Below are 25,000 nucleotides of genomic sequence, written 5' to 3' on the forward strand. Positions count from 1 at the left end.
TAACCCTACCCCATCCCTACCACCTCCCTAACCCTAACCCTAACCCTACCACCTCCCTAACCCTACCTACCTCCTCCCTAACCCTAACCCCATCCCTACCACCTCCCTAACCCTAACCCTAACCCTAACCCTACCACCTCCCTAACCCTAACCCTAACCCTACCTCCTCCCTAACCCTACCCCATCCCTACCACCTCCCTAACCCTAACCCTAACCCTACCTCCTCCCTAACCCTACCCCATCCCTACCACCTCCCTAACCCTAACCCTAACCCTACCACCTCCCTAACCCTACCTACCTCCTCCCTAACCCTAACCCCATCCCTACCACCTCCCTAACCCTAACCCTAACCCTACCTCCTCCCTAACCCTAACCCCATCCCTACCACCTCCCTAACCCTACCTACCTCCTCCCTAACCCTACCCCCATCCCTACCACCTCCCTAACCCTAACCCTAACCCTAACCCTAACCACCTCCCTAACCCTAACCCCATCCCTACCACCTCCCTAACCCTAACCCTAACCCTACCACCTCCCTAACCCTACCTACCTCCTCCCTAACCCTAACCCCATCCCTACCACCTCCCTAACCCTAACCCTAACCCCATCCCTACCTCCTCCCTAACCCTAACCCTAACCCTACCACCTCCCTAACCCTACCTACCTCCTCCCTAACCCTAACCCCATCCCTACCACCTCCCTAACCCTAACCCTAATTGTCGGAGAACGCTCCCATTCAGAATGCATTGGTTTACATTTCGTTCTGTGCAGCAGTAAAAAAGTCGGACAATCGTGATCTGGGCCACGATGCGCACAGATTAACGTTTGTGCGCATGAGCACGAAATCGCGCGATACCGGGTTGATATGTATATGTGTCCCTGTACATATATAGTGTGTGTATATGCATATGTATATGTGTCCCTCTACATATATAGTGTGTGTATATATGTGTCCCTGCACATATATAGTGTGTGTATATGCATACGTGTCCCTCTACATATATAGTGTGTGTATATGCACACGTGTCCCTCTACATATATAGTGTGTGTATATATGTGTCCCTGTACATATATAGTGTGTGTATATGCATATGTGTCCCTCTACATATATAGTGTGTGTATATATATGTCCCTGTACATATATAGTGTGTGGATGGTCTATAGTCTGATGGATGGAGAGATGGAGGGAGTGAGGCAAGGAGGTGCGATAGGGAAGGTCTTCATCTGTTACCTGAACTCTAGGAACCGCTGAGGTCCAGCCAGAGGAGCCCTGTAGACACACACACACACACACACGCACACAGGCACGCACGCATGCACACACACACACACACACACAAACATTTATGCATTTACGCACGCACGCGTAAACACACACACACAGATCGTGTTTGATATGGAGTGTGCTCATGTGTTTGAGGTAGACTGCTGTGGGTCCATGACTCTCCGTTGAGGTGTTCCCACTGTTGATGGTGAACCTGACGGGGAGGAGAGGTCACGACCTCTCCTCCCCGTCACACTAACTACCCCTAGAGGGGGACCCCAGTTATACTCACCGAGAGGCCCGACTGGACGCCTCGCAAGGGGGGCTTCTGGGGGTCAAAATAACCTACAGACACACACACACACACACACACACACACACACACACACACACACACACAAACCCAGTTTGAGATTTGACCTTGTGACAGGGTGTGTACTGTATCAGGGCCTTCATGTCAATTTATGTAAAGGTAGCCTCACAAAACAGTCAGTCAGGTGACTTACCCTAACAGTCAGTCAGGTGACTAACCCTATCAGTCGGTCAGGTGACTAACCCTATCAGTCGGTCAGGTGACTAACCCTAACAGTCGGTCAGGTGACTAACCCTAACAGTCTGTCAGGTGACTAACCCTAACAGTCGGTCAGGTGACTAACCCTAACAGTCGGTCAGGTGACTAACCCATGAGACTCACCTGGGTCCATGTGTGTGGGTGAGTTGTCTGACATCTGGGCAGAGTCACTGGAAACACAACAACAACAGGTTAGCGTCAGAACTCATCACTAGCTACTAGGGGTTAGGGTTAGGGTTAGGGGTTACGGTTAGAGTTAGGGTTAGGGGGACGGACCTGAGAGCTCGGGACACCAGCAGCTCTATCTGCGGCTGAGTTTTAGACTCCAGGATGATGTTGTAGACCTCCTTGAAGGTGGCTCCCTGCAGGGGCCTCCCGTTCCACTCCAACACCTGGTCACCTGGTGAACCACAGCACGGAGCATTGGTCCAACCCTAACCCTAACCCTAACCCTGGTCACCTGGTGGACCACAGCACGGAGCATTGGTCCAACCCTAACCCTAACCCTAACCCTGGTCACCTGGTGGACCACAGCACTGATCATTAGTGTCACCTGCCCCCTAGTGGTGGACAACAGCACTGATCATTAGTGTCACCTGCCCCCTAGTGGTGGACAACAGCACTGATCATGAGTGTCACCTGCCCCCTAGTGGTGGACCACAGCACTGATCATTAGTCCCACCTGCCCCTAGTGGTGGACCACAGCACAGATCATTAGTTTCACCTGCCCCCTAGTGGTGGACCACAGCACTGATCATTAGTCCCACCTGCCCCCTAGTGGTGGACCACAGCACTGATCATTAGTTTCACCTGCCCCCTAGTGGTGGACCACAGCACTGATCATTAGTCCCACCTACCCCCTAGTGGTGGACCACAGCACTGATCATTAGTGTCACCTGCCCCCTAGTGGTGGACCACATAACTGATCATTAGTCCCACCTGCCCCCTAGTGGTGGACCACAGCACTGATCATTAGTCCCACCTGCCCCCTAGTGGTGGACCACAGCACTGATCATTAGTGTCACCTGCCCCCTAGTGGTGGACCACAGCACTGATCATTAGTCCCACCTGCCCCCTAGTGGTGGACCACAGCACTGATCATTAGCTTCACCTGCCCCCTAGTGGTGGACCACAGCACTGATCATTAGTCCCACCTGACCCCTAGTGGTGGACCACAGCACTGATCATTAGTGTCACCTGACCCCTAGTGGTGGACCACAGCACAGATCATTAGTGTCACCTGACCCCTAGTGGTGGACCACAGCACAGATCATTAGTGTCACCTGCCCCCTAGTGGTGGACCACAGCACTGATCATTAGTCCCACCTGCCCCCTAGTGGTGAACCACAGCACTGATCATGAGTGTCACCTGCCCCCTAGTGGTGGACTACAGCACTGATCATTAGTCCCACCTGCCCCCTAGTGGTGGACCACAGCACTGATCATTAGTCCCACCTGACCCCTAGTGGTGGACCACAGCACTGATCATTAGTGTCACCTGACCCCTAGTGGTGGACCACAGCACAGATCATTAGTGTCACCTGCCCCCTAGTGGTGGACCACAGCACTGATCATTAGTCCCACCTGCCCCCTAGTGGTGGACCACAGCACAGATCATTAGTGTCACCTGCCCCCTAGTGGTGGACCACAGCACTGATCATTAGTGTCACCTGCCCCCTAGTGGTGGACCACAGCACTGATCATTAGTGTCACCTGCCCCCTAGTGGTGGACAACAGCACTGATCATTAAGGGATGATTATGGTCCCACGTTGACGCAACGTGAGGGGCTTAGGGACCTGTTACGTCCTTGCGGACCCTCCTTGCGTTCACTGCAAGAGAACGACGTGCGCCTCCGCCTTTTCCGCCTTCCATCGAGGCGACGCAGCCGCAAGGGCTGTGATTGGCCGCTCACTAAAACCCGACGCAGAACCAAAACAGGTTCACGACTGCGTCGAGGCGTCATCGTGGTCCTTGCGTTGGGTGACGTTGGACCATAATCGGCCCTTTAGCGTCACCTGTCCCCTAGCGGTGGACCACAGCACCTGATAATAGCTCTCAGGCCATTTGATGTCTTCAGGTTGTTTCAGACGGCGACACGCAAGACCTCAGTTTGAACTTCAGCGTTCCCCCTTTCTGCCTCCTGATCTAACAGCTCATCCAGCGCCGATTTATTTCATATTAACCCGGTTCACACGTTGGCAAAAGGTTCACACGTGTTTCCACACGGTGTGATTGATATGCGTGTGTGTGTCTGTGTGTGCGTGCGTGCGTGCGTGCGTGCGTGTCTGTGTGTGCGTGTGTGTGTGTGGTTACCTGGGCGGAGGTGCCCTACTGTGTCTGCTAGCCCTCCTCTCTTCACCTTGGTGATGAAGGCACAGAGTCGCCCGGACTCCGTCATTCTGCCCCCCACAACCTGCATGCCACAACAGCCTGTTAATACCCTAAAACCTAACCCTATAACCTAACCCTAACCCTATAATCATACCCCAACCCTGACCCTAAAACCTACCCCTGACCCTATAACTTAACTCCAACCCTGATCCTATAACCTAACCCTGACCCAAACCCTATAACATAACCTTAACCCTAACCCTAACCACAACCTGAAGACGAAACAGTCTGTTAATACCCTATAGCCTACCCCTAACCCTGACCCTATAGCCTACCCCTAACCCTGACCCTATAACCTACCCCTAACAGTATAACCTAACGCTGACCCTATAACCTGACCCTATAACCTACCCCTAACCCTATTACTCCAACCCTAAAACCTAACCCTAACCCTAAAACCTAACCCTATAACGCTAGCCCTGACCCTGACTCTAACCCAACCTCGTACCTTGAGTCCCAGCAGGGCTCCTAACCCTAACCCTAACCCTATAACCCTAGCCCTGACCCTGGCCCTAACCCAACCTCGTACCTTGAGTCCCAGCAGGGCTCCTAACCCTAACCCTAACCCTATAACCCTAGCCCTGACCCTGGCACTAACCCAACCTCGTACCTTGAGTCCCAGCAGGGCTCCGGTGTCGTCCGCGATGCTGCCATCCTTCATCCTCTTGTTGAGCAGAATCCGACCAATCAGACGCTCCCCATCTTTGGACGGCTGCCATGTGACCGCGTGCTGGCAGAGTGACGGAAACAAACATGTGATGAGGGGACCAATCAGATGAGGCCCTGTGGTCAAGCCCCGCCCCTAGGGACTGATAGGCCCTGTGGTCTAGCCCCGCCCCTAGGGACTGATAGGCCCTGTGGTCTAGCCCCGCCCCTAGGGACTGATAGGCCCTGTGGTCTAGCCCCGCGCCTAGAGACTGATAGGCTCTGTGGTCTAGCCCCGCCCCTAGGGACTGATAGGCCCTGTGGTCTAACCCCGCCCCTAGGGACTGATAGGCAGCAGTAAGTTATGACCAGTATAAGTCAAACTGCACACTAAGCGTAATTTATAATGAAATGTTACAAACCCAAGTTATATTTATAACAGTGTGATATATATGGTATATGATGTAGCTGTGGATTATTTATAATATACATGCTTTGTATATATGTACACACATATATTTATATATATATATAAAGATCTTCTGCCCGTCAGGTCGTACCGTAGACGTGGGCGGAGTCTCGCTGTGCCACGAGCCTTGGTCCAACCAATGGCCTTCCATGTTACCTAGTTACCAGGCGACACGCATCAGGAAATTAGATGCAGTCATGTCCTTGATGTTAGCTTAGCATGCTAGCAGTACAGGGTGTAAACAAACCATGCTAGCAAGGCAAAATGTTAGCTAAGCATGCCAGGAGCAATTGATTTCTTCATCTCACACCTAATACCTTAATATAATCATCTTTAACATAGGATTACTATGGCATTTCTAACAAATGAGTTCTAAAGCTAACCCTCATTATCTTTTAAACAAGGGATAGGAATGTGAGCTAAATAGCCCATCGACAGCAGAATCAGAACGAGTCTGAGCTGTGTGGGCTAGCTACTAAATACCTGTCTGTAGGTGCTAGCTACTTAATACCTGTCTGTAGATACCAGCTACTAAATACCTGTCTGTAGGTACCAGCTACTAAATACCTGTCTGTAGGTTCTAGCTACTACACACCATTCTGTAGATATCAGCTACTAAATACCTGTCTGCAGGTACTAGCTACTAAAGACCTGTCTATAGGTACTAGCTACTCAAGACACTAGTTCACTAGCACCTGTATCAGCAGATGGATGCTGAGCTTGTTGTCAAACTTGAGCTTCAAACGAACGGTGAATAGTTAGCTTCTGGCTTCTGAGCTTTTGGGTTAATAGCTGATAGTGGCAACGATGGAGAGACTTGTAGACACATCGAAGGATTCCTCTAGGTCCTCGGATCTCCTCAGTTCTCCTCTAGGTCCTCAGATCTCCTCTAGATCCTCAACTCTCCTCTAGGTCTATCTTTCTACTAGCTTCAGTAGGGCTATCTCTCTAGTAGCTTCAGTAGGGCTATCTCTCTTGTTGCTTCAGTAGGGCTATCTCTCTTGTTGCTTCAGTAGGGCTATCTCTCTTGTTGCTCCAGTATGGCTATCTCTCTATCTAGCAGTAGGGCTATCTCCCTAGTAGCTTCAGTAGGGCTATCTCTCTTGTTGCTCCAGTATGGCTATCTCTCTATCTAGCAGTAGGGCTATCTCCCTAGTAGCTAGCAGTAGGGCTATCTCTCTTGTTGCTCCAGTAGGTGCCTGTGTTCATTAATCCAGGAGTCTTCTTCTTAATCCCATTAGACGGACCGAGAGGCTCAGGGCAGCAGCAGCTTTATCGGTCTAAAGCCCTCGGGCAGCCCGAGCCATCGGCGGCCCTCCTGGGAGAGACATGCAGTCCTCCTTCGGGTCCTCAGCCTTCAGTCTGAAGCCCAACTCGCCCCCTGACCCCCACTCACTGTCGGTGGGAGGAGCTACGAGATCTCTGAACCAATCACAAGGGTGTAATCTCTGACGGGTTGGCTTCTGACGTCGAGGAGTTAAGTTAAGTGATGGTAACTAGGCTGTTGAGGGATCAAACTGGCTGGCCAGGGGCCAGAGTAGACGGCTTCACCAGGTTACCCTCTATGGTTAGGTTAGGTTAGGGGTTGTGGTACTGGGCCAGGGCTAGGATGATGTTACTGGTTAGCATGTTAGTATGGAGGCACTTACAGTCATACTCCTCACAGCTGTTGTGGGTTAGGGTTTGCTGGTGTAGTTTAGGGGTTTGGGGTGTAGGGTTGGGGTTAGGGGTTTTGGGGTTAGGGTTAGGGGTCAGCGTTAGGGGTTGGGGTTTGGGGTGAGGGTTAGGGGTTTGAGGTTTGGGGTTGGGGTTAAGGTTTAAGGTTTTGGTTTTGGGTTAGGGTTAGGGGTTAGGGGTTTTGGGTTGGGGTTAGGGTTAGGGTTTTGGGTTTGGGTTTGGGGTTAGGGGTTATGGTTAGGGGTTGGGGTTAAGGTTTAAGGTTTTGGTTTTGGGTTAGGGTTAGGGTTAGGGGTTTTGGGTTGGGGTTAGGGTTTTGGTTTTGGGTTTGGGGTTATGGGTTTGGGGTTGGGGTTAGGGTTTAGGGTTTTGGGTTTGGGTTGGGGGTTAGGGGTTTGGGTTTGGGGTTGGGGTTAAGGTTTAAGGTTTTGGTTTTGGGTTAGGGTTAGGGTTAGGGGTTATGGTTATGGTTTGGTGTTAGGGTTAGGGTTAGGGGTTATGGTTATGGTTGACATGCAAGACTTACGGTCGTAGCCCTCATAGCCGGCGTAGCTGAGCTCCTCCTCCGAGCGGCTGTAACCACCAATCCCCTGCAGCGTGGCCATCACATGGCTGTACCTCGATGTCTCATTGGCTGAATTCCTCCAGGGGGCGTGGCTTGGGCTGAGTTGTTGCTGGGAGGCGGCGCTGTGATAAGACTGCTCCGGCGAGCTGAGGCGCGAACCCACCTGGCGGAGGCCTGCGACTGAAACCCAAGGCAGGGTGAGCCCGAGAGCAAGGCAGCGCCGTGACGACAGAGGTCTGGGGTTCAACTCCTTACCCTGCCCCCGCGCCGGGTTGGCCAGCCACATGTTGCTATGACGATCCTCCGGACGCATAAGCCCCCCTCCTGCGCGAGTGCCCGCTCCCCGGGGGGCGGGGGCAGGGCCAGGCCGGGGTCACCCCGGTAACACGCCTGGAACTGCTCCTGGCAACGGCGACGGAGGCACCTAGAGGGTGGAGGAAAGGGGGGGAGGGGGGAGGAGTGGGAGGGGGGAGGAGTGGGAGGGGCTGAGGGGGGAGGGGGGAGGAGTGGGAGGGGGGAGGGTGGAGGAGAAGGAGGGGCTGAGGGGGGAGGGTGGAGGAGAAGGAGGGGCTGAGGGGGGAGGAGTGGGAGGGGCTGAGGGGGGAGGGGGGAGGAGTGGGAGGGGGGAGGGTGGAGGAGAAAGAGGGGCTGAGGGGTGGGGCTGACGGAGGGGCTAGGCGGAGTAGGCTCTGCTGCTCTGTAACCCTGGCAACCGAGTGATGCTCAGCCCTGCCTGTCAACGAAGCAAACAGAACAGAAAAATAATAAAGTCAGATACACACACACACACACACACGCACTCACACACACACAGTAACACACAATAACACACAGTAACACACAATAACACGCAGTGACACACAATAACACACAGTGACACACACACACACACACACACACACACACACACACACACACACACACACACACACACACACACACACACACACAGTAACACATAATAACACACAGCAACACACGGTGACGCACACACACACACACACACACACACACATACCCAGCTGCTGGCGGTCAGATGGGCGTTATGGATAATCGTTCTGATGACATGTCACATCATAGACAGTTCGGCTCCGCCCCTTTCAGGATATGACATCATACAAAGAACCAAAAAGATATGTCCAATTGTTACTAGGGCTTCTGTTTATCTGAGTGAGTGTGGTTTTTTTTTGTGCATGCATATATGCCTGTGTGTGTGTGTGTGTGTGTGTGTGTGTGTGTGTGTGTGTGTGTGTGTGTGTGTGTGTGTGTGTGTGTGTGTGTGTGTGTGTGTGTGTCTGTGTCTGTGTCTGTGTGTGTTTAACTGCGTGTGTGTGTGTGTGTGTGTGTGTATATTTAGATTCTTAAACCTTCAGATCAGGATGATTATCTGATTACAGCCTGGAGCCTCTGCCTCTCCTCCCTCCTCCTCACCTCAATATTATTAACAATGCTAAACCTGATATTATTAGGGATTCACCTTTATCTACGGATACCTTCTGTAGCCTACGTGTACTGGACAGTGTTGGGCAAGTTACTTAAAGGAGCAAAGCATTATTTATTTATTGTTTATTTAAATTGAGTCATTTCAAAGTAATTAGCAGCATTACAATGTTACTGTCTTTGACATTCCACTACTTTTACATTACTTTTGGATTACTTTAATCAAAACAACAGATGGATGGATTTGGTGTTCTCAATAGATCTTCTTGTACTCAATGCAGCTCATTACACAGTAGGAGGCAATGTGGTATTGCATAATGACTGGTCCCAGTCTTTTTATTACACATATGGATTTAAATGATCATTTTTCATGCTAAGAGTTTGACGGTTTATTGTGCAATTGTTCAGTTAAAGGCTGTAGAGAAAACAAAATAGACCTCTGAAGAATAAGTCCCGCCTCCGAGGCTCCTGGTTCCATCGGTTAAATGTCTATGGGAAACAACATGGTTTTTCTGAATGATCGTACATAACAAACTCTGTAGGTGTTGAAGAATTAAAATGCTGCACTGTTGTGTAATGCCTTACATTACTGCGTTACGGCAAAAAGTAATGGATTACAGTAATGCATTACTTTTGTAACGCGTTCCTCCCAACACTGGTACTGGATATGATTGTTATTATTCTAAAGGGGAAACGCCCAATCTCAGCCACTGACAGGTGACAGGTAGGTTTCTCAGACATGTTTCCCGGTCCAGCAGTTCTATAGAAAGTTTGGAAGCGATTCGCCGATGGGGGGCGAATAATATGCCTCATCAAATTGTCCTTGGAGAGTAAATAAAGCAATCAAAGATTTTGCAATAATCACTCAATCACAATTCCGCTAACAATGGAGTAAGGTCCCGCTGCAGCCTGTAGAACATGGACATCCAACGTCCAAGTGCTCTCACGTGACGACAAGATGGCGGACGTGGTGAGACTCCTTAGCTGTGTCCCTATTCCTCTACGAATAGTCAAATCTCCTGTCCTTTACTTAACCTTTGTGGAAAACGTCATCGGGTCAAGGAGAGATGAAGATGTGCTTCCTTTCAAACATAGGAAAAGACAGCGCTGTTTAAAATGAATTCGACTCCACTTTTCCTAACCGACGTCATTGCGCGACGGGGAGTATTGCTGACCTCTAGCGTTTCTATGGTGGAACTACAGTTTTCCGAAGCTGGTCTACAACAGGGGTTCTCAAAGATTTGACAGCTGAGGACCAATTTAGGAACCCAAAATTTGACTGAGGGCCGCCAAAGGAAAAAAATGTATGCGGGTAACGCCGTCAGCAGCCCAGTGGCACCGTGGACCTCTGGGAGGGAGGTCAAGTGAGGTCTAAATCACAAAACTCAGGTTCATCCTTTCAAAGTAATGTACAGTCGGATCAAAACTAACAAATAAAAGGATTGAATTGAAAGCTAGAGAGAGTCGACTTTTCTCTTTATATTTATTTATTTTTGTTTAAATTAATATTGATATAATAAAAAAAACAACGTACTGGCAATGATGGAAAAGTATAAAAAACGACTTCACGTGACAAATGAAGAAAGAGAACAGAAATGGTTTGCTTTGCAAAAAACGTCTGCATTTTTATTTTCTTGTGGTGTAGATTGTGTGCTTAATAACCATAAATATATGATTTCATATAGATTAAAATAATATGTTTCTTGGAATTGGTATCCATTATTATCAATTTTATTTTCTGCTCTTCTCTTCAAACAAACCAATAAAAAAATAAAGAAAAGACAAATATGGCTCCTCCATTTTGGACACTTCCTCGGGATACCGAAGAGGTGGTAGAGTTCCTCTTGCCATCTCTCTGCCCTCCTCCGTGAAATGAGCAAACCGTCTGCAATGACCGCAAACACACACACACACACACACACACACACACACACACAAATAGTTTTTGTAGGTCATTGTAACGGTTGTGTTAATATTGGAATTCACAGCACATCTGCTTCAGAAGAACTATACCCTTCAGTATGTAGATTCTCCAACAAAGTGGAGCACCACCACTTCCTGAGATGTGTTATGTCATGCTGTGGAAGATAACAGTATATCAGTCAGAATTAACTTCCAAAGACTGCAATGAGAGTAGACTGTTTGTACTCGACTACATCATAATTTTGCATTAACTTTAGCCATTTCATTTTCGTATATATTCCTTTATATATATTTGTATGTATCTAGTATACTATTTGAAATTTGAAATAAGTTGCATGTAATTATAACTATTATTTAAAGTGTCTGCTATCGTGGATAAATATGTTAGCTTAAGGCAGTGGCGTCCCTATGCTGTTTTATTCGGGGATAAAGCCTTGGATGTTATTTAATTAGCCCCGAATATGATCTTGGCAAGTGTATTAACCTATCCCATCCCCAGACAGATCTGTGCGCATGTGTGTGTGTGTGTGTGTGTGTGTGTGTGTGTGTGTGTGTGTGGGTGTGTGTGTGTGTGTGTGTGTGTGTGTGTGTGTGTGTGTGTGTGTGTGTGTGTGTGTGTGTGTGTGTGTGTGTGTGTGTGTGTGTGTGTGTGTGTGTATATGTGTTGTGGCATCCCGCCACGTAAACCTCGGCCTGGACGGGCCCGAGGGACCGTGAAGGATGGGGTATACCACCCCCACCCACCAGCCGGCGACGGAGAGCATCCCTTTCGCCTCCCCAATCAGGGTGATTGGTGGACACCTGGCCGGTGGCAGGGGAGCCATCTTAGGCCCCGTTTACACGAAGGGAAAACGCAGATATTTTCACACGGTTTGGCCTCTCATTTACACGAAAACGCAGTTTTTGTCACAGAAAACGATCATTTCTAAAAACTCCGGCCAAAGTGGAGATTTCTGAAAACGCCGGTTATGTGTTGTCGTGTCAACGGGTAGAAACGGGGTTTTAGGTTCTGAAACGTCACATTATGCGCCAGGAAATGCTTAACGTCATATGAGCGCCCTATGTTTACAGTTTGTTTGTTACAGGAAGACGCTCGTGTTATTCGTTGTTGTTGATTCTGAGGATTCTGATTGGCTTGCATGGCTTTATCCTTCTCCCTACACTGCCGCCCATAGGTTTGGCATAGTTATAATGTCCCAACGGCATATTTATCCGTTTTGATGTAAACAACAACTTTTTTGAAAACGATGTTGTGTGCACAATGTTATTTTTGAAAACGGAGGGGGGGAAATATTCGTTTCTATAAATACCCTGCTATGTATAAACGTGGCCTTAAAAGGAGGTCCAGGACAGCACAGCACGGCACGGGAGCAGGAAGGAAGTGCTCGTGGCAGCGAGAGAGCCTAGAGGCCCACGGAGGCCCTAGAGACCCACGGAGGCCCTAGAGGCCCACGGAGGCCCTAGAGACCGCGTCTCCTTCATGGTTTGATTGTTTAAGTTGATTGTTAAATAAATGCCTGCAATGGCTAAAACCCCAATGCCAAGCGTGTTTTGTCCGTGGAACCCGGCCCAACCGAGCACCGGGTTACCACAGTGTAAGGTCTGCCTCACTTGTATTCATTTGCAATAACTTGAATGGAACTTTAGACATTTGGGGATAGCATAGCAGTCAGGTAGCTATTTAAAGCTATAATAAACCACGTATTTCGTTTATTTAGAAAAAGCATTATGAAAAGGTTTGCATGCACAATAAAGCATACACATACATTTGGCGTGCAGCATTTTCATTTTCACTCTGGTTTAAGCCCCGGACACACACACACACACACAGCCACACACACACACACACACTCACTCGCGCTCACAGTAAGGTGAATTGAATGAAGACTTCTTCTGTTTGAATCTAAATCAGTCAAATCAGACTCATCCCTTTAATTAAAATGAGGGAGGTCATTTAAGATCGAACACAGAGCTCAAATAGCTTTTCACTGTTACCAAGAAGACCACAGGGCACCAAACCTGCATTGAGTTTTACTCATTAGCTCACCTGCCGCAGCTCGCCTGCCAGGTGGTTTTCTTAATTAGTTAATTGGTTTTATCTGGTGTGTTTCACTTAAAAGGGAACCAGACATTTGTTTGTGTACTGTTTTGCTCTGTTGTGACTTATTTAACATCTCTTCCAGTTTCACAGGTTAAAGACTTTTTGAAGTAAAGAGGAGCATCTCATCTGAACCTGATGTGAGTAGAATTGTGTGCAAAGCACAACTGACGTGACTTGTATGTTGAATCAGTGGCGGCTGGTAGTTTTTAAAGTGAGGGAGGAAGGACCGTGCGCTTGGTTGCCATTGGCCTGCTTGCACTGTTGGTGCATGGTGGCATAAGAATGTGAGACTCAAGTTGTTTCAGGGTGTTGGTGAACTACAAAATAGTATGGAGGGATAGTTATGTGAATAAATTTGATACAAAGCCACCAGTGGCATCACTGTAATTTGAAAGCTGGTAGGCAGCATGTCTTTGAAATGGTCAACAAGGACAGTAGGAAAGGATGCAAAGCCCATTGGTCAAATCAGGCCTACTCTTGATTTGTAAAAGTAATTTAAAAAATCTGGGCCTATTTTTGCCCTCAATGACTGAAGTTATTGGTTGTAATTTAGCTATGTTTATTTTCAGTAACAATTGTTTTAAGAAAAGACTGACAAAGTGATGCCATTTAAAATGCATCATGCTCTGAATCATTCACCCTTTCCACAATATCAAACAGAAGGGTCCGAGTAACGGAGAACATTATTCTAGATTCAACCTGATCTATAGGCATGGTGGTGCCTAGCAAGGAAAGTCGCATAGCAGCAACGTTTACTTGACCATAGTCGTGGCTTTTTGTTGCCCTATCAAGATTTTTCACATCAGGGAAACCATGAACAGCCCACGCTGGAGATTTGCCATTATTCATTAGTAAACCGGGCCAGCAATACAGTCGATTGCTAGCAATGCTACCAGTAAGCCATGAGTACCTAGCAAACCATGTAGCACCCACAACACTGACGTTGCCATTACTTTTGGTGATCTCGATTTTGCGAAGTGGTCTACCTTTTTCTTTGGTCGCTAACTTTGCACTGTAACTCAATGAATGGAATGCTTTGTGTAATTAAACATGAACAATGTCCTCTGTTTCCATTGTATACTATATTCGCAAATGTTAGAATTTCGTTATCCTTCAGATGATTTCACCTGCTTTGCGTCTCATGAGCGGCAATGCAGGCAGAGCGGGTTTGTTATCGACAGCGTTGCCAGATTGGGCAAATATCCCGCCCAATGATAATTTTCCCAGCCTAACGTGGCTAAAAGTAGCCCAATTGGGGAAGTCTGCCCAATCTGGCAACACTGCTCACCAGCCAGGGATCCTGCTTATTGGTTCATAGCGCAGCGCGACTAGATTTTTGCGCGAATCAGACGCCTGTAAGGTCACACCCACTCAGAGGAGGACTTTCCTCCTCTCTCCCATTGAAATGAAGTAATTGTCAAAAGGCGATAGGGGGTGCTAATGTCCCTTTACCCAGGGAAACGAACATTATATATTCAAAGGCATTAAAGTAGTCATATTTAAGGGCATTAATTCATTTCAGTAGTCTTGGCAATCTATATATTTTTATTCTTAACAATGTTAAGGAGGATCTTCCTCCCTTTCCTCAATGAAGAAGCCTCCACTGTGTGGAATATAAATCACTGATAATGTGTGAAGGAAATCTGGGATTGTGGTGGTTTAACTCATTTGAAATTTGGACCATGAGTGAACTGTTCCTTCCTTCAAAGGTCTATCATGGATATTTAACTGCAGTTCTGTGAGTATCCCAACTTAACCATGAAGCATAACTGCAAACCGTAAGTCATTAATTTCTCATTACTCTTGGGCACATTGATGTATTTTGGCTTCCTGGTGAGTTAACCCGTTAACTGACGGTTGTTCTGAGTAGTGAGGATGTTTTATTGGTTCATGGGTTACTTAGGTGTTTGGTTTATGTTGGTTTTAATGATTTGTTAAAATGGTTACAGGCTCCAAGTTATTGTTGTAAGCTGGAGTAATGGGTTGGGTTCTGATGTCTTCAGTCTTCTTTCACTTTACTGTCCTGAGCTCTGCATCGTCATCACATGAGTGTTGCTCTACTGACGAGGCTGTGGTCTGAGTGAGCAGAGGTGCATACTGGGATACAGAGCTGTCTAAAGTCTACAGGTCTGTAGACACGCCCCCTCAGGGGAAACCGAGTGTTTGAGAAACTGTCGTGTCGTCAGTTACATGGACTGGAATGTTCTTAAAGATGGAGACAGGGATTCAGAAGGAGAAACACCAGGGGGAGATGAGGGGGCTCCTCATCTCAACGACTAAAACACAACTTCAGTCTGACACAGAGAACCATGGAACGCATTCAACAGTCCCCTCCAGGCACCGTGACTACTCAGGAACAGTTTCATTTCCAAGAAGGTCTTATTTGGGGCCATCCCCATATGGATCCTGCTCCTCAAGAGCCACCCCCCTCCACTGGGTGGTCTTCTGAACAGATGATCTCCTTCCTGTCCTCAGGCTGACTAAAGCTGCACCGTTTACATCTGTGAAGGCCCCTCAATCACTAAACCACTGGACTACAAACACATGACTTCAGAGATGTTGAATCAACCTGGAACACATTTTGGAGACGCCAAGCATAATCCATCACCAATGTGGGACGCCACTGAAGAATGTTGTACATAATTCACGTCTCTGGAGACATTGGTTGTTCAGTTATGGGTGCCCTGGCAGGAGAGCTGGGGGCGGGGGGGTGTTGGAAGGTTATTTGCTATGAGGTTTTTACCCTGCATGATTGTTTGGCCTTTTATGGCTCAGTGGTGTGTGTGTGTGTGTGTGTGTGTGTGTTTGGGTTTGACATGAGATGGAAGATTTTTGAGTATCGCTAGGGTTCTACTGTGTGTGTGCGTGCGTGTGTCTCCCACTCACACCTGGCATGGGGTTCTACGTGCCTGTCCTGGGTTCTATGTGTGTGTGTCCGGCTTACTTTGACACTGATAATGTTCATACGGGGGTCTGTGTGATTGGCTTGGGATATTGGAATGGTCAACTAAGTCATACCTGATGGACGGCCACACGTTTACTTGAGGCCTCCAGGAGACATGATGAGCCCTGAACGACGCTCCGGAGCGAGATCCAACACACTGGGCAGGAAGGAGAGTATCCAACACACTGGGCAGGAAGGAGAGTATCCAAATCAAGTGTAAAAGGATGCAAGCGGCGTGTTCAGATCAGCGACTTCAAACTAGGACTACACCAATCAGGATCAATGGAGGATGGACACCTAAAGGCATTCCACAAGGACTCTGAAGTTGGAAAGGAACCTCAATGGATGTTCAAGATGACCTTCAGACCTGTAATGAGACGGCTCTTCCTACCTGGCTGGATTGATGGAGAGCCCTGTGGATCTTGTCTTGCTCTCAGTTGCACGTCTTCTCAGGCTGAACTGTAATTGTTTCGGACAGGACTAGCTGAATGATTGGTTCCCTTAAATCAGAACCAATCCGGGAACTCCAGCTAGTGCGCTCTTCGAGCTGAAGTTGTGCTCTTCAGCTGAGGTGGTAAGGAAACCTTCACTGGGGCTTCAAGGTGTAAAGGGGAGAATGTTTCAAAGTGTTCCATGGTGCTCTGATGAAGACCGTTGTTGTGTTCCACTGGCTGAGGGGAAGAACCCACACATCTTCCTCCTGGCCTTTCTCCTCTGAGAATCCTGGCGCCATCTTGAAGGATATTCCAGCTCATGTAACTGATGTCACGACAGATTCTCAAACACTTGGTTTCTCCTGAGGGGCGTGTCTATGGAACTGAAGACTTCAGACAGCACTGTATCCCAGCATGCATCTCTGCTCACTCAGACCACACCCCCATGAGTAGGATGCAACACTCTAGTGATGGAGATGTAGAGTTTTATAAGTAACGAGGGAGCAGACTAAGGTGATTAGAACAAGATGGAATGTAAAGTCTGTAAATCTTTAAGCCATGAAGATGGTTGGATAGTTCAGGAATTGGGCTTTTATTATGGGCAGTCCTTTCACTCAGATGCCCACTTCTCACTGGAGCTGTACATGGTTTGGCTGGCTGGCATGATTTGCTGTTGGTGATGAGGCGGTCAGGGTGACGTTGCAGGGCTATGGTCGGCTCTCTGTGAGCTCAACGTTTAGATTTGCTCTGTATGCTTTGTACCCTGAATAATCTAGATAATTGTAAAATGTAGACACGGTTTTGTATTGAATGATTCCCGGATTTTAGGTTTAAAGTTGTTGTGGGACGTACATGGTAGTTTGGTTCTTCGTATGGTTTTGAGTGATAACTTGTACACACTGGGTGCATAATAATGTAAAGGTACACTGAATAGTATTAATGACCAACAGCAACAAACAGATCTCCTCAAGGTAAGTCTGTTGGCTGTGTTTTAATGAAGACCATCGCTGGACTTCAGGATCTTCCTCCGTTCAGCTCAAGGTGAGGTGCTGGTTCTGTTTTCTTTGGTTGGTTCCGGCCGGAATGTTCGGATTCCAGTCGGACGGTTTGTGCTTCCCGCCGTGGAAGGTTCTGAGTGCGGTCACTTGATTTAGTCCCAATGGTTAGCATAGAACGTTGTAACGCTCCTTAAACAACTAAAGTACTAAAATATGTTGATAATTTCCGATGGTTGCGCCGTACTTTTAACCACGATGACGTTGCGGGACTCTCACTGCGTACAAAACAGCGTTCTACTTGCGGGCCCATTTTTGACATCAGGGATGGCTGAAAATCATTTCAAGGTGGAAGATAATTTGACATTTCTTCAACGGAACCCAGCACCTGAATATGGCTGAGTATATTTGATTTAATATCGATACTGCTAGGTGTTCTTTGTTACTTCAGCTTTTGTACGTTCTAAATATCTGCTGTCATTAATTGCCACAGAAGTTAAACCCTACCCAATGGAATGACGTTAAACATCGACTTTGGTGCCGAGTTACCAACTGGATAATATCAAAGCTAAATTAATGGCCGTCATTCCCACATGTTACAGTAGAAGATACTCTAGAACTGTACAAGGTTAAAAAGGTAACATGTAGTTTGTCCCAAGGTGTCTACCTCCTCACCCAGTGCCAGACCTCCACCTCCTCACCCAGAGCCAGACCTCCACCTCCTCACCCAGAGCCAGACCTCCACCTCCTGTCAGAAGTCCTCCAGAACAGGTCAGTGCTCTGTGTGAGTAGAGTCTTCTCAGGTCAGTTTCAATGCATTGCCTGAACCACTTCTTTAAACTTGTGGACTGCTCTTCATTCCCAATGCTCATGTCTGGTCTCGAGTCTTTTCTGGCCTTGAGTTATAATATAATAGTTCAATTAATTGTGTAACTCGGTTTTGGATGAGTCAAATAAGTTTATTGTTGGGCAAATGCTGATGTAACCCTGCTGCTGTAGCTGAGAGGCGAGGCTGAGAGGCTGGGGACCGGAGGCTTGTGGTGCCAGGATGGACCGGAGACTGAGGCTGGAGACCAGGGGCCTGCAGCACCGGACCAGAGGGTAACCATCACCAAGCTCATCTGAAACACTAAAATCCACGGTAGTTTAGGTCTGGTTTTGATCATCTTATGACTTTAAGTCTGTGCCAAGCCGTGAGTTAATTCATACGGGGGTTATGCAAGAGTCATATGGGCCATTAATGTTACTAGTGCTGCTACGACCGTAGTGGATGAATTGCTGAACGTGACAATCTGCAGACGTTGTCTAATTTAAGTGTTTAAATTTGTCTTCCATTTTACAAGTGAACCTCAGATGCAGGAGGTGGGGTGTGTTGCGTCCCCAGGTGATTTACTGCTGAGACCAACTGTTTGTAACCAGACCAGGAATCCATGGCTGAAGGAGCTGATGGAGGAGCTGTGCTGAAAGAGCTGATGGAGGAGCCGTGCTGAAGGCCCTGGGCTGGTGGAGGAACTGATGGAGGCCCTGCCTGGTGGAGGATTCCTGTCGTTGGGTAGATGGAGCCTGGCTCTGAAGTGATCATCACACTCACTGCCACTTACCGTAGAATACTGCTACCACAAACTACCGGCGTTTGTACCATATATACCAGACGACTACATCTGTTTTACCACATGTTGAAGCAAGACTTCCGCTGTTTGTTCCAGACCAGGACTCTGTCTGAGGAGTGCTGCTGGAGGAGCTGACACGCTGGAGGACGATTAGGAATCGCCCAACAAGGATTCCTCGTAAGTTTGTATTTACTTACATGCTTGGCAAAATACAGCTGTTACTTTGACATGCATTAACCAACTACCGCTGTGTTTTCTTACTAGAACGTGTTTCTGGAGCGGAGGCGAGCTGGTAGGGGAGCCGTGAATCTGGAGGATGACCATCACTCTACCAACAAGGATTGTAAGTATGTATTAACCAAACAAACTGGAAATAAAGGGCTTAAAAATAAGACAAACTACATGTTTGCTACCAGACTTTAGAGCCAGACTCGTGCTGTTTGTTCCAGACCAGGACTCTGGCTGAGGAGAGCTGATGGAGGAGCCAAGACTCTGGGGGACGACATCACTCCACCAACCAGGATCCTCGTAAGTTTGCCTAAAATAAACAGAGTGGACTTGTTGTAACGCAGGATTAGTTTGTCCAGTACAAGTTACGGCATACTATTGTGGTTGTTTACCAGACAAACTACAGCTGCTACTTTGTTACGCGCCATTAGAGCCCAACTATTCCTGTGTTTGTGACCTTACATTAGAGAGAAACTACTACTGTGTTTGTTACCTGATATTAGAGCAAACTACTCCTGTGTTTGTTACCTTGCATTAGAGCCCAACTACTACTGTGTTTGTTACCTGATATTGGAGACAAACTACTACTGTGTTTGTTACCTTACATTAGAGACCAATTACGTTTGTAACCAGACCAGGAATCTGGAGGACTGATGGAGAAGCCGTACATCTGGAAGGCAAATCCTGAGGACCACCAGGACTCTACCATCAAGGATTCCTCGTAAGTTTGCATTATCTCGACATAGTGGACTAGGTAGGGGGTTGGGGTTCAACTCTCAAATCAATGGTGCCGGGTTCAAGTCCTCAGAATACAGTGATGCGTCCTTGAGCAAGGCGCCCTAAAGCCTGCCTGCTCCTTAAGGACTTATCTTTGGTTCAGATAATGTTGCATCTTTTGAATATCGAACCTAATCAATGTCCTTGTTTGGTCCGGGCAGATACACCTGAGCTGAACCTCACCTGATCCTGTTTGGTCGGGGGCAGACACACCTGAGCTAAACCCGCCCTGATCATGACATCCTGCTGGTCCCGTCTCCTCAGTTCATCTGAGCCTCGTCCTCCAGAAGACCTGCTGAGCTCAGCAGTCTGAGGCTGATGGATCAATGACCTCCAGTGGGAGTGATCTTCTTGACCCCACATGTAACCGTGTGCTTCCACACGCCTTTCCCTCTCATCTGTCACTAACTTCACTACTCTCTACTGCTTCCTCTTTTCTTCCTTCTCTGTGGTTCGAACCTTTACACTGAAGGCGCGTCTTCCTGCCCTCAGAGGGTTTAGCGTTAGGGTTGAGAGTCAGGGTTTAGAGTCAGGGACAGAGCTGGTCAGGGAGGACTGCTTTTACACAAACCTCTTCACTTGCTTTCGGAATGGTGGTGACATTTCGAAAATATTCATTTGGGAAAATGTTTTCCTCTGCTTTCCTTTAAAATTGTATTAAACTTCTGTCAAGTGTTTTTGTTTATATATTAAAATCCCACATTGACTTCTACATGTTTGTTGCGGTTCATTTAATTGTCCTTTAACTTGGTTAATGTCAAGCTAAACTCCTGCAATACATTTAATATACATGATTGTTATTTTGCAATGTTCACATAATCCATTTTGTAAAAATATGAAACCTCCATATAACTACTAAATTCAAGCCTATTCCTGTATTAAACAATGTACATACTGCCCCGCAGGCCATTCTCTGCTACTACAACACGTTCAATCCACCAACCCGTCTCACATCAATGTACTATAGCTACGTTGGTTCAAACGGAAAATGAGGTTTGGTGTGAGACTGTTGTCCAGCTGAGGGAGCTGTCATGCACCTTAATTATACAGGAATGTCTGTATTTACATTTTAAAATGTTCATGGGCTGGTCTAGTTTGTCTGCAAATAACTCTGCCTCAAGCAACAGGTTTGGTCGAAACATATGAAGTGAAGGAAATAAAAGCCCAGTTCACCAGCTCTGAGGTCAGCTGCGGTCAGATTTTGGATCATGAATGTATTGAGCTCGGAGGAGGACGGCAGGACGCGTGTTTACCTGGTCGATTAGGCCCTGAACGCAGACCCTGAACCCAGACATCCTAATCTCAGACCCTGTGTTTAATTAGCCACGAATATAATTTTTGGGTTAAAAAAATAAATAAAAGTAAAAGCCCCGGATGTCTAAGAAACCTAGAAACACCTCTGGCTTAAGGAGTGGTCCCATTATAAAACTAATTTCCCAAATGAATGTTTTTGCAATCACAATTAAGTTATTAGCCCGTGACGTCTGTGGGGGTGGCAAGTGGAATCACGTGACAGTACTTGGACGTTGGATGTCCATGTCCTACAAGCCGCAGCAAGACATTATAGGAGTAATGCGCCAGGACCTCAAAGTATGGGGCTAGGGGCGTTACTTAAATATCAAAGTAAGGCGATTGGCCACGTCACTCTCATAATAAGGCGGGTGATTGGTCACTTCAGACTAACGTTGACAGAATCCAATTGGTCATATCACTGGAAGAAGCACCGCCCTTATTCCGGTGTACCGCGGATCTCACCGGAAGTCTGTTTGTGTTCCTTGGACGCCAGAGCAGCAGCAGATTGTTCCATCATAATATAGTTGAACAGTATTATTAAATCGATTTAAGAGACTTCCCCAAAGCCCACGGGAGCCCCAGAGAGCAGGCGGGACAGCAGCCAGATGGTGAGGCGGAGCTAGGACCCCGCGACCCTCCAGAGTACTGGGGCTCGGCGCTCCGCGGGGCGGGACGACATGGAGCCTTCATCGGCCAAGGCGAAGCCGCAGGGTCGGCTGCTGGTGTCCACCTCCCTGGACGCCAAGGACGAGCTGGAGGAGGTAGGAGAACGGTTAGAACCCCCCGCGGAAGAGGGGCTCAATATCTCAACGTGAGCCCTTTCTTTACAGTCGGGTCAACACAACACAACCTCCTGGAACCACCAGCCTAGCATGTAGCTTCACACGTAGCATTTAGCATCCCCCGTTGAAACACATCGGGTCCGAGCTAACCCTCTAGCTAGCTGCACCTCTAGCTATCTACACAAGACTGTGGTCTAATCAGTTGCTGAGGCTACAGGCTAGTTGCTATATGCTATGACTTTCTAGCATGTAGCCAATAGCTTGTGGTCCTTACCACCCAATACGGATGCTCACTGTAGCGTGCCAAGCTAACGTGTTGTTGTTGTTGTTATATGACAGGTTGGTAGACGTTGTGTTATAGCTAGTCACGTTATATTTCTTAATATTTCTTGTTTATATTTAGTCACATGTGTACATGGTGACTAAGAGGACGTTCAGACCTCTCCCTGTACTAAATGCCCTGTTAGTTTAATACAAGTATTATGTGATTGTATTTCATGGTGATGAACTCACCAATATTGAGCTTGGGGCAATTAAGTGTAGAACACATCTTTATCAAAAGATATGATCTGTCATTGATTCTAAGCAATACAGTATTACAATGTTACTAAAACAGTTTGTATTATGAGGGGAAAAGTATAGTAGTATCACTATACTGATAGACCATTGTATTTCACCATCATATTCTGCTATACTAGCGAATCACCATAGTAATATATTGATGTACTAGTATATCAACTTTTTATTCAAAACACAGGAAGGTCCATAAAGACAGCACAGAACATATATAATATATAAAAAACATTTATGAAGGATGCAAATGATGCATCAACAGCATATCAGCCTCACTCATCATATTATAACAGTATAATATATGGTGACTGCATTTTCCTTCAGTTAATTGCACATTTATGTACACACACACGGTTGTCTTTTTTGATTGTCAAAATAGTAATCTGTCATTTTATCACTTTGTTACAAAAATAAGACCCTCATTAAGCAAAATCAGGAGTTTATATCCTCTGTCTCCCCATACACTGCGTGGACGTTTCGTCCAGCCCCCGGGGTGGGAAGGCCTCTTGTGTTGCCGGGGGCCGGCTCGGTCTGCCGGCCGGCAGCCTCGAGCTCCGTCCTGGGAGCTGTTGTCTTCTTTAGGGGTGACACTCTGGCCTTTCCTATCGTTAAAGCGACAATGAAACGACAATAGACCCCTTACCCCTTACCCCTACCCCCTACCCCTTCCCCGTACCCCTTCAAAACAAGGGGGAGAAGGGGGTCGTGTGCCTCTCACCCTTGGTCCCCAGGCGCTCTTTGGGTTAGGAGTCCATCTCTCCGTCCAGGGTGAGCTCCTTCCACTCTTTAGATCGCTCTTCTTTGGGAATGGAGGCATGTGCCTGACGGCTGTTTGTAGAGTTGGGAACCTCTTGAACAAGCAGCTGTGAGTTCTGTGATGAGCAGAATGGCGTATTGTTCTGTAGATACAGACTTTAAGCCATCGACATAGAAGTTTTTCAAGATTGGGTCGATCACTTCATGGCTAAATAGTTTTCGGTTATCTTCAGCGTAGTAAGCGGAGCAGGTTGACGACACAGGCCCAACAAGGTGCGCAGTCGTACGGCATTCTGCAGGAGAAAGACCTGCCTCACCCCCAGGCCACCACAGGAATCTCAGGAAGTCCACATCCTCTTCAGAAAGGTTAACTCTGTGAAACGTTGCTTGAATATCAGCCCCAGTTCCGGGGTTGTTTTGGGACCTGGTCTTCTGGGCGCAAGCGTGTGGGAGGGCCAGAATGTGTGCCATGTAGCTCACCTCCAGGCCTGAGACTACATGGCTGCTGATGGTCTTTTCTTGTATATCTCATATTGTATGATGATATATTCAACCATATTAAAGTGTTTTTGTGTCCCTTGTGTGTAGAAGTTGGAGAGATGTGTTGGAATCGTCCAGTCGCTGACCAACGGGCTGTCGGAGAGAGAAGCCAACGACGCGCTCACCGCTAACGTAAGACTTTACACTGCTAAGCTACTGCTAATGTAGGACTATTGCGCTGCAAGTCTACTGCTAATGTAGGACTATTGCACTGCAAAGCGACTGCTAATGTAGGACTATTGCACTGCTAAGCTACTGCTAATGTAGGATTATTGCACTGCTAAGCTACCGCTAACATAGGACTATTGCAATGCTAAGCTATGAAGGATTGTTAAGCTACTGCTAATTAAAATATGTCACACTGCTTAGCTACTGCTAATGTAAGATTCTTGGGATACTAATCTACTGCTAATGTAGGAAGGTTGCAATGCTAAGCTACTGCTAATGTAAGTATGTTAGCATGTTGACTATAGCTTAGCGTTTTTCATATTTTTTCTTTCTGTTTAAAATTTTGGTTCCGGAGCATGCGTGCTCGTATATCCACGTGTCGCTGTGCTCTCTCTCCTCCCAGGTGTGTAAAGGCCAGCAGCAGCATGAGGACGTGTGTCTGGGCCTCTTCTGTCTGGTCCTCACCGACCCCAGCCAGGCCCAGAGGGTAAGACCCCCACCCCAGCTGGTCCTAAAGGGGCTACCCCTGGTCCTGTAGGGCTACGGCACGATCAGGCTGTATGGGGCTCTATGGGGCTCTATCCAGCTCTATGGGGCTCTATCCAGCTCTATGGGGCTCTATCCAGCTCTATGTGGCTCTATCCAGCTCTATGTGGCTCTATGGGGCTCTATCGAGCTCTATGGGGCTCTATCAAGCTCTATCGGGCCCTTCAAGCTCTATCCAGCTCTATGGGGCTCTATCCAGCTCTATGAGGCTCTATCCAGCTCTATGGGGCTCTATGAGGCTCTAAGGGGCTCTATGGGGCTCTATCCAGCTCCATGGGGCTCTATCCAGTTCTATGGGCGGGCGTAG

The 25,000-nt window shown here is 47.6% G+C and overlaps 2 protein-coding genes and 1 long non-coding RNA gene across 13 annotated transcripts in view; 2 read left to right on the forward strand and 1 right to left on the reverse strand.

The window, feature by feature from the left end:
• The window catches only part of rims2b (regulating synaptic membrane exocytosis 2b), a 28,271-nt gene extending 16,501 nt beyond the window's left edge, over positions 1-11,770 (reverse strand). The window contains exons 1-9 of the mRNA XM_056583384.1: positions 11,748-11,770; positions 7,868-8,007; positions 7,545-7,763; positions 5,433-5,497; positions 4,838-4,957; positions 4,150-4,249; positions 2,112-2,235; positions 1,959-2,005; positions 1,232-1,248 (exon numbers count right to left, since the gene is read on the reverse strand). Of these exons, the coding sequence (XP_056439359.1) occupies positions 1,232-1,248; positions 1,959-2,005; positions 2,112-2,235; positions 4,150-4,249; positions 4,838-4,957; positions 5,433-5,497; positions 7,545-7,763; positions 7,868-8,007; positions 11,748-11,770 (855 nt within the window). The remainder of the gene's footprint in view (positions 1-1,231; positions 1,249-1,958; positions 2,006-2,111; positions 2,236-4,149; positions 4,250-4,837; positions 4,958-5,432; positions 5,498-7,544; positions 7,764-7,867; positions 8,008-11,747) is intronic.
• A 1,309-nt stretch (positions 11,771-13,079) lies between these two features.
• LOC130375659 (uncharacterized) lies at positions 13,080-20,793 on the forward strand. 10 transcript variants are annotated; one of them, XR_008893879.1, is made up of 9 exons: positions 13,080-13,184; positions 14,757-18,191; positions 18,420-18,561; positions 18,840-18,972; positions 19,127-19,207; positions 19,295-19,373; positions 19,480-19,558; positions 19,869-19,979; positions 20,197-20,793. It is a non-coding gene; the product is annotated as an uncharacterized LOC130375659 (long non-coding RNA). The 10 variants fall into 10 exon arrangements; XR_008893875.1 differs by having other exon boundaries at positions 18,420-18,521; positions 19,295-19,377; XR_008893876.1 differs by having other exon boundaries at positions 18,420-18,521; positions 19,447-19,558.
• Positions 20,794-21,777: 984 nt separating this feature from the next.
• The window catches only part of ints3 (integrator complex subunit 3), a 25,720-nt gene continuing 22,497 nt past the window's right edge, over positions 21,778-25,000 (forward strand). The window contains exons 1-3 of one of the 2 annotated variants that reach the window (XM_056582598.1): positions 21,778-22,089; positions 24,028-24,111; positions 24,551-24,634. In XM_056582598.1, coding sequence (XP_056438573.1) covers positions 22,006-22,089; positions 24,028-24,111; positions 24,551-24,634 — 252 coding nt within the window. In that variant the 5' untranslated portion in view covers positions 21,778-22,005. The remainder of the gene's footprint in view (positions 22,090-24,027; positions 24,112-24,550; positions 24,635-25,000) is intronic. The other variant, XM_056582599.1, reaches the window with a different exon arrangement.

This window comes from Gadus chalcogrammus, chromosome 22, assembly GCF_026213295.1.
Source record: "Gadus chalcogrammus isolate NIFS_2021 chromosome 22, NIFS_Gcha_1.0, whole genome shotgun sequence".
In the NCBI taxonomy this organism is placed as follows: domain Eukaryota; kingdom Metazoa; phylum Chordata; class Actinopteri; order Gadiformes; family Gadidae; genus Gadus; species Gadus chalcogrammus.